Source organism: Oryzias latipes, chromosome 16 (genome assembly GCF_053564925.1).
Source record: "Oryzias latipes strain Hd-rR chromosome 16, Olatipes_Hd-rR_3.1".
Classification (NCBI taxonomy): Eukaryota; Metazoa; Chordata; class Actinopteri; order Beloniformes; family Adrianichthyidae; genus Oryzias; species Oryzias latipes.
In genome coordinates this window covers 14,702,137-14,711,655 of record NC_136252.1, presented here as the reverse complement: position 1 = coordinate 14,711,655, position 9,519 = coordinate 14,702,137, and the positions used below count along the sequence as shown (strand labels likewise).

At 38.3% G+C, this 9,519-nt stretch overlaps 1 protein-coding gene across 1 annotated transcript; it reads right to left on the bottom strand.

Moving 5' to 3' along the window:
* Window positions 1-479: 479 nt before the first annotated feature.
* Window positions 480-9,007, bottom strand: nrsn1 (neurensin 1). Its single transcript, XM_004077679.5, has 6 exons — window positions 8,821-9,007; window positions 5,366-5,477; window positions 5,177-5,269; window positions 4,932-5,050; window positions 4,496-4,683; window positions 480-4,360 (listed from the first exon to the last, which is right to left on the bottom strand). The coding sequence occupies exons 2-6, from the start codon at window positions 5,462-5,464 to the stop codon at window positions 4,257-4,259; spliced, it is 603 nt and encodes a 200-aa protein (XP_004077727.1). The 5' UTR covers window positions 5,465-5,477; window positions 8,821-9,007; the 3' UTR covers window positions 480-4,256.
* Window positions 9,008-9,519: the final 512 nt, after the last annotated feature.

Sequence of the window (9,519 nt, the reverse complement as noted above, 5' to 3'; positions counted from 1 at the left end):
TGTCCATATAACCTAACCTGACAGAATCAAATGTAAAAGGATTTATGCTGTAACAAGCAAACATATGTTTTCTATGCAACTGTAATTGTCACTTTAAAAAGTTATAATAAATAAATAATGAGTTACTTAACTTTACGGAGTAGGTACATTTATTTTTCTTTACATTTTGTTACATGAATAAATTATATATCTGGCCCTTTAAGGACAACCACTGTGCTGATGTGGCCCTCGGTGAAAATGAGCTTGACACCCCTGGGCTAAGGTGAACAGGTCGCCAGTCCGCTGCAGGATTCCACACTCACACGCACACCTAATTTACAGTCAACAATGAACATATGAAGCCTGTTTTTGGCTGTAGGAGAAAACCGGAAAAAACAAACACATGCATGAGGAGAACATGCAAAATCCACACAGAAAGAACCTGGCCAGGATTTGAACCAGGTCCTTCTTGCTTTACGGCAAGAGGGTAACAAATGCACAACCGTTAGTCATTTTTATTCCAATTAAACACACATCCGTAATTTCAATATAATCCAATAAAAAAAATCAAAAAACAAACAAACAAGCTTTACATAAATTTGAGCTGCAGAAAGATCATTTTTATTGTTCTTCAAAAAATAGATTGTGTAAACACATTCATGAATATATACTGTTGTTTTTTAGTCCAATATTTTATAGGATCAGTATTCTTTACTATTTATTCATTATGACTGACTGAGATAATCCACAGTTACATCGGGAGTGACATATGTTTAGACTAAGATAATGAACAGGACTAAAAAAAAACCTTGAAAAATATTGGTGATGCATCATAAAACAGCATAACATTTCAGCAAACACATTCACTTCATTACGTTCTGAGAAAGTGGAGGGATTGCCCTTTACAATTTAGATAGCAGTATGGCTTCAATTTGCAGCTCAGAGGTTGAATAAGTTAATTCAAAAACCTTCATTATTTTTGTTTGTTTTTTTCCTTCTTTTTTTATATCAGAATTCAGCTACATGATTATTTTCTGGACCCAATGACAAGATTATTTTTTTTTTTCCCAAATTGGAAGGATGAAGACAACAGAAGTCACAGGGCTGAAACAAAAAGGTCAGCTTACATGTGAGATCGGCACAGCAGCTCATTGTTTCATACCGCAAATATCTTACATCACTGAGGCAATGGTTTGGAAAAAACGGTTGGTTTTCCAAACATGATGACCTTCAGAGTAACATTGTTTTAACCAGTTACAGTGCATCAAGTCACATCTTCACCATAAGGGTTTCGTTCTGGCACTTTGAATCAAGGGTAAGCGAGAGAAACAACTTTAGAAACAAACATGAGTCAAAATTGCAGGATCAAAGTTAAGATATATGGTTAAGAATAAAATTTGAAAAAAGTAAAAGTAAATGGAATAACTCCATTTTGACAGATATGATGGCGCTGTGTCAAAATGTCAGTCTGTATTTTTTATGAGTTGCACACAAAAATGAATATTAATGTAAATATGCCAACTCAGCTAATGTGTGCTAACGCTGTGCTAGACATTTTTTTTTACGTGTTTTTAACAAGGGTGGGAGTTAGCGCAGTCACGGTGACACTTGTTTTAGCTCTATCAATCTATGTTTAGGCGTGTTGTAAGGTTGGGTGTTGTTGTAAATGTGCTAAAGAGGATAGCTTAGCAAAGTTGGGCACTTTTTTTAATTGTTTTTTTACACGTTACTAACTAGGTTGGAAGTTAGCGTAGTCTTACTAATGTTTGTTTGAGCGATATTAGTCTGTTGTTTTTTTACGGGTTGCAAACAAGGTTGGGTGTTATTGTAAATATGCTAGCACGGCTAACGTGTAGCAGTGTCGGACCGTTTTATTTCACTTGTCACTAACAAGGTTGGTAGTGGTGTCAGGCTGGGTTTTTTTTAGATGTTGCGAACAATGTTTGCAAACGGGACTGACACTAACGCAGCTAACGTGACAAACAAGGTCTAGAGTTACTGTGAACGCAGTTAATAAAGTCTGAATGACTAACAAACTTATTTCTGAGTCTTTTGTCTTGTTAAATGGGCCTTATAGTTCTGTGCACCTCATACATGACAAAAGTTCAAAACTGGGCCATTCACTGATGGTTCGCTTTATAATCCGTTGCGTTCTATAGTGCGTAAAATATAGTAAAAAATGTCAATCTAACCTTGTCAACCTAAAACCTAGCCTCTGGCTACAGCAGTGAGACAAAAATTGGTTTTACAAGAGTGTTGACGATTTCTGCTGCTTTCTAAATACCAGTGATAAGCTGAGGGCTGCTGGAGTTTGGAGTGTGAGAGCAGAAGGGAGATTGTTAAGCATCTCTGAATCACTACAGCATCAGCGCTGTCAAACACGACTGAGCTGAGTCGATTCCTGTTATGCAACCTGTCCGTCTTGCTACTTGTCTGTCTTTAATGCATTGATGTTCCATCTTGATGTCCACATGGGACACAGTCGTGGAAATTGTGTGTTCAGCATCATAAATCATTGGTTGCTTTCATGAGCTTGTGAGTCTACATCATCACAAGAAACAAAAAGAACATTCGGGTCAAGAAAATGTGTCAAAAACGGATTATATTCTTAGGTCGAGTGGAAAATGCACGTCGGGAAAAGAGTGGCCAGCCTGTTTCACTGTAGCTTCTTTCATTCTGTCTTGTCTCATCTATTGATCCTGTCTGAAGGTTTACTGAAGGAAACAAGGTCAGAGGCCTAATGAGACAGAGGAAAATGTCAGCGTGAAACCTGTGCTGAAGTTTTCTCCCCGTCTGTCTTCATGTCTAATCTGACCTGACACTGCCAACCTTCAGCGAGCCATCTGTTAAGACTCCTGTGATGTGGACTGAAAAAGGCCTTTCAAAAACACAACCCTGTGATTCATAACGTTCCCTCTGTGGTGCTCAGGTGAATGTGCATTCACAGAGATGTAATCTTTTACACCACTATCCTTAGATTGGCACTGATCGTGGCAATGTTGGATGTATACACTGCAAAAACAGGCCCATTAGAAATAAGTCCAAAATTCTTACTCCATTGACAGATTTTCTTTCAAGACCCACTCTAATCAAAACAGTGTTTTTGTTGTTTTCTCATGATGGAGGACAAATGTCAGGAAAATTAATCTAGTAAACCAAAAATTAATGAATCAAAATAATTAATTAATCAAAAATTAATCAATTGTGTTACTGAGTATTTATTCAAATTGTTGCTAATCGGGAGGAGATGAAAAAAACTGTTGGACAAAGCTTGTAAATGTGACGTACAAGCTCTTACAGTAATCCACAAGCTCCCTGCTCCACTCCATTCTGATGCGTCCACTTGTATGTTTTCCTTTGTCCAATTTGGATGGCTCCAATATTGCTTGCCATTTCTGGTGCACCAGTAATGTTAGGTTGGGGGTTGTGAGGGGCTGTAATCTAGCAGGAGAGCATGAAAACGGATGGATAATGGGTAGGGGGTGGGCTTGCCAACAGTCCCGCCCACAACTTAGAATTTCTAATGATTTACTGCCGCTTTAGAGAAACTGCGTCTTCCATAATGACATTTTTTTTTTTGGTTAAAAATTACATAATCATAATTAAAATAACTCTGGGAACGCTACATCAAATAGATCGATCAATAGATCAAAAGAGGATCAGCGTGGTACTTTAAATAAGCAAAAAAGTAAAAAAATTGTGTCTACTAGAATTCTTATTTTAAGAATAAGATTCTGGTTACCAAGACATGTTTTGTCAAACTAAAATTATTTTTCCACTGAAAAACTATTCTTGGTAAGATTATTTTTCTTAGATAAGACCATTTTTCTTAAAACAATGGTTTCTTAAGATTAATTTTTTCCAGTGTATGTTCCTACTTTTAATGATCTTACATAAAAGGCTTGTTGTGTTGAAATACAGAAAAGATTCACTTTTCTCTCCTGCAACACAACTTAAATTACCCAACAAAAAAATATATAATAATTGTTAAAACATTGTTTTGACAGTTGCTTCCATTTTTTTTTATTTTGCACATCTGTGTTGTTAGATTTTGCTTTAATCAAATAATGACAGTACAGCTTTATTTCGCTTAATAGCTCCTTGACATTAAAAATGTCAAATATGGATAATGAAAATAATGAACCAAAAGGTACCAGTGATGTAAGATGACCTTTCCTGAAGAGGAAGTGCTCACACACTGACAAACTCACTCAGACAGTGTGAACACTGACAGATCCTTATCCAAACTTCACTTCATGCTTTCATCTGGACACCAATCAGGTTTCTGACTTTGTGGTGACAGGTTGGATGTTCTGCACTTTGGACAGCGAGACAGGCACCTTTCCCTCTCCAGGAGCCGGTGCTCTCATTATTGGAGAACCTGGGACAAGAGCAGTTACTGCTAGGAGGGTACTCGTGTATCATCACTGACAGCTCAGCAGTCGAAAACTGTCATTCAAGTGACATTGAGTTGCAAAAAAAATAAAATAAAATAAAGTTGGTGAGTTTTCCTTACCAACTGTGGCATGCAGATCTGCCAATCGCTCCTTAAACTTCTGCTGCAGGTACAGTTCTTCTTTGGAGTAGCTTCTGGCAAAAGCAGACAGCAGAAGACCGACAGCTACTGACGTGCCGCCCACAGAGAACAGCACAGCACCCGTCAGCTTACAGACATCCAGAGCACGGTTGAAACTGACAGCATGGCTGTACAAAAACAAAGAAGTTCACAGCATTTGTTGTCATCTAGTTTATTTTTGATTTGTAATTAATGAATTTTTTATATTTTGTTTCACAGGTTTTGCAATTTTTAAGTATAAAAGGCTGCATGCAGTCTGTTCATGCATGCAGTTATTGATAAAAGATGCACATACGGGACATTTCAATCTCATGCTTTTGCTCTTCTGAAGCAATAAAGGTGATTTTTTATTCATAACAAATGATTGTTTTAGTACCTGTCAATAAAGAGAAGATCATGTTCACCAAACGCTTCAATCCTTGTCGGAGTCACGTAACCCACCAACAGCACAATGAGTCCCGCAAACAAAATCAGGGTCCCAAACGCGAGACAGACCTGCATGAGGGAGAAACGTCTGTCGCAAAACTCCATTTTCTGGAATCTAAGATTCAGTTGAAAGTACATAAATGGCACATTTTGTGTTGTTTGATCAGTTTTAGAAAGTACAAGTGTTGTTCTAACCTTCCAGAGTAAAGAGCTCCACCTGCTAGGCGATCTCTGAATCTGAAAATCTTCATCACGTTCCCAGATAGAAGCTGTGCATTCCTCATAAAACTGCAAACAATAACCCCCAAAAAAAGAAAGAAAAAAAAGATGCACACAAGAATGTAACTAAGTTGAATGAGTACATATGTGTGTTTGTAATATTACCTGGTGGAGGTAGGAGCGAACTCCGTACTGCTGGTAGTTTCCACCGCCTCGAGCTTGCTCTCCATGTTCCGACCCACAGATGTCTGAGCATGTAGTCATTCTTCACACCTGTCTGCCCAGGAGCACACGCACACACACACACACACATATAAACACGTGCATGAACGTTTCCATGTCCACCCACGCCGCCTGTGGACAAACTCCTTCTGGCTTTCAGCCGTGCATAAACACAGACACTTAAATGCATGTTTACTGGCTTCACCAATTCATGCACATAAACATGGATTGTCCCCCGCACCCACTGCCGAGTTACGTAACGTTGTGCCAAAGGCATGGGCTCCTCAATGCAGTGAGACTAATGCTGCATGCTCTGTTCCGTTATGAAACAAGCATCGACACTGTCACTGTTGTTGGGCTCCATGCTCAGAGTGCTGGAATGCACACATTTCGGTTTTGTTTTTGTCAAAAGGCTTTTTCCATTGTTGTCAGCTACTTATGTGTGCATGAGCATGTGAGCTATAGATGCAAAATGTGCTTTTTATTACTCCATTCTTCAGAAAATCTATTGTTAGGCTTTTATAAAATAGATGTCAGACATTAACTGATGTACTTTTTTTTTGAAAAAAAAAAGAACTGTCCAGCGAATACCTCGCCTTCCCCAAACCGTAGCCGAGATAGGCTCCAGCAACCCTGTGAGGGGTATAGTGGGTTAAAATTGGATGGATGGGTTTGTCTTCAAGTACTGCAACTTCTTCTTTCAATGCAAATCTTTTTGGTTCTGTGAAGATTTCACCCATCTGGGACTGAAACAGGTCTTGTAAGCCTAAATAGAAAACAGGAACCAGATAGATCAACCACCCCTCTGGTGCTGACCGCAACCCTCCAACACTTGTTGCTGTTATTAGAGTTTATGCTAACAGGCTCTGTGACAAATTAACATCTGAAAGATTCTGACACTTTTATCTTTGTGCTTATAACCGCTGATTATTTATAGAAGTTTCCCTTTGGAGTTCAATAGTTTTCAGTTCACAGGGAATTTCTCCATCATTCACTAAATGAAGTGTTGCATTCGATGGGTCTTTGATATTTGCTCGTGATGAAGATGCATTGATTCTGCACCACATCAGAGGGTTAAAAGGGTGAGCTTCTTTAAACGTGAGGGAAAATTAGCCAACCTCTAAACACAATGAGTCCTTTGAAACCTGCTGCCATTAAATATTCCTCTTCTTGTTTTGTCTTTCTATGCTTTAATATTTCTGCGCTAACCCAGGATATTTTTGACTTTGTGAAATTAACAGTAACTAAAGGGCTGCTAAATATTGGCACTTTCCAGTGTAATCTATTTGTGGATATTCTTAAATGGACACCTTCAGAAAAATATCAACTTATCAAAACATGTCTGGTATGGGTCAAACAAAACCTGTGTCTAATAACAAAAGAACCAAGAAGTCAGTTAACAATTACAGACACCATGACCTTTATTGCACCAATGATGATGCGTTTTTCACCAAATTTCCACCAAATAATAGCCCACAGTTTACACAGTTATGTAAGATTATTCAAGTAAACAGGTGAAGTGTATTTACTGAGACAAGTGTGCAGCAAAAATGAAATGTGAGAGAGCCTGATGGGGGCACTTATCTAACTTAGCTTGCCCTTTTTATAAACAATCCCCACAGATGTTTGGATATTGATAGTAATGCTTAGAACCTGCTTACCAAGGAGTCAAGTTTCTAAAAATAGGACAAACAAAAAGGTTTATTGATTATATCTGGTTCTGGTGTTTCTTTTTCTGGCTATGCATGTATAGAAAGTATGTCCAAAGTCCAGCACATGGGCCAAGTGCATTCAAATTTCCACCAGCTCACAGGTTCCCATCATAAAAATACATACGTGGTCCCCAGCACTTTCCACAAACTGTGTGTATGATTTCTTGATTGTGGTTGGCTAAATTCTTTTATCAGCCTTTATAAACCTGTGACAACACTCCCTGGATCCTGCTTTCTAGGTCTTTTCTAAGGTGTCTGCTGTAAATCTGTGAATACGCTGTCACTCAGGAGTGTCCTGACAGAAAATAAGATGGCTTTTCACCATAAAGCACATACGGACTGTAACTCTCTACAAAAAATAAAACAATAAACAATTCAACTCCCAAGTCTCCCATCTAGGCCTCAGTTTGATGCCAATATGAAGGACCTGGAAATGAAATCAATAACCTGAAGCTGATTTGGTGTAAGAATGTCTTGGGTGTGTAACTTTTGGTCTCTTGGCCAGGACTCCTTTGGAAAAGAGATCGATGGATTTCAATGAGACTTTCCAGTAGATAAAGAAAAAAAATTAAGTAGTGAAGGAGTTGCCGGTAACAACTGCAAAGAAAAGGGGAAATTTGATTAAATGTATTTTTTAAGAAAAAAGTATAAAACATCTTTTTCGATGGTTTGTACTTTTGAATAGTATATTTGTATATAATGTAATTATAAGGTTTCATATGGTTGTCCCTAACACTTTTTTACCTCCCTAAATCTTGCCCTCTTTGCAAAAAGTTTGGACAACTCTAAGCAATAGTACATTAGAGTTAGAGGAGTACATTTTGATATTTTTGTGCTTTTTTAATATGGTTGTTTCAGAGTGCTCTATATGAAAAGTGCTATATTAGTAAATATTGATTTGATCTGTATATAATTATATTTATAAGAGCTGTATATTTTTTTATTTCAGTATCTTATCTTATCTTACCTTATCTTATCTTTTAGCTCAGAAAGTGTCAATGTGGATAGGACTTTCTAACCACAATGTCAAACAATATGGCAAGGTTGTACCTAGAGATGTGTATTGCATACAAATGTTTCTGAGGACATTTGAAAGACTAAATGACATGAAATGTTTTTAGAATGAGGGTGTTTAAGGGCGTGGGGGACAGTAATCCTGCCGGTACTGCGTGTGCCTTTTGAATCTGAAGCGCACAGCGCGGAGCTGTCCATGGTGCTGAACGCCATTACCATCCAGCCCCTGGAGAAAACACACGGACGTAATGTATGACGCCAGTGTGAGAGCAGACCTCGTCCATCCGTGCGTCCAACACTCTATCAAGCACGAGCCAACAAACACATTCAAAGCTCACTTTATACCAAACTTGAACGGAGGAACTTTACCGTAAAAAAGCATAATAAACGGAAAAAAGAAGCTATCCCTGAAACGGTGCAGCATTTCCCTTAAAATCATTTTGACCACATCGTCAAAAATAACAGAAAAGCAACAAATATGTTGCAAAGTAGGAACATCGTTTTGCATTCAGAAGTCACGTCAGATGGTTGATTTTTTTACGGTGTGCGGATCTGCACGACCTAGGTGATCTCCGTTTTTTTTTTTCCCCCGGTAGCGGAAGCGGCAATCCTTCTATTTCTTCTAAAGGCGGGAAAAAAAACAAGAAACAAACGATAGAAATCTGCACTTACCTGTCATTAGCAGCTCAGAGAGTGATCACTCGCTGCTGTTTCCTCAACCGGGTCCCATCACTCTACAGTCACCTCTCGATCCCTCCCTTGTTTCCACCGATGATTCAGAGATTCACGCCATCCACTGCGCATGCGTGTCATCCCTGACAACATATGATTAATCCACGAGTATAAATAACCAGGCGGGAGGGTAGGCAGGGAAAGCAGACTGGGATGGTTTTCATGAATGAAAAAAGTCATAGATAGATAGATGGATGGATAGACGGATTCTGAATGAATCATAGTGGTTTGAATTGTCTATGTGAAACACACTTTTAAGATTCCAGACACATTGGCGGGCTGGCTATTTTTGGCTCTGTGAATGACGTACACTATTAGTCATCATCTCTGGGCTCCTCTTGAAGGAAGTTTGACCTAGAAGAGTCAATAAAAGGGTTTACCACTCAAATGTCAAGTTCCTGTGGATACTGAAGGGGGGGTTCAGTTTTTTTTCTTCTTATAATTCTGCACATCTTTTAATCTTAAGATATAAAGTATAAGCTAAATGGAAAAAGTGAACATAAAAAGGTTGATGTTACTATGTATTTTAATGTTATTTAAAATAACATGTTTTAAAAGTCAATATAGATTGTATTTATTTGCAATCTCTGTGGGGTGTAGTTGATTAAGTTTTGTTTATCACCGTTATGAAGTGAATTG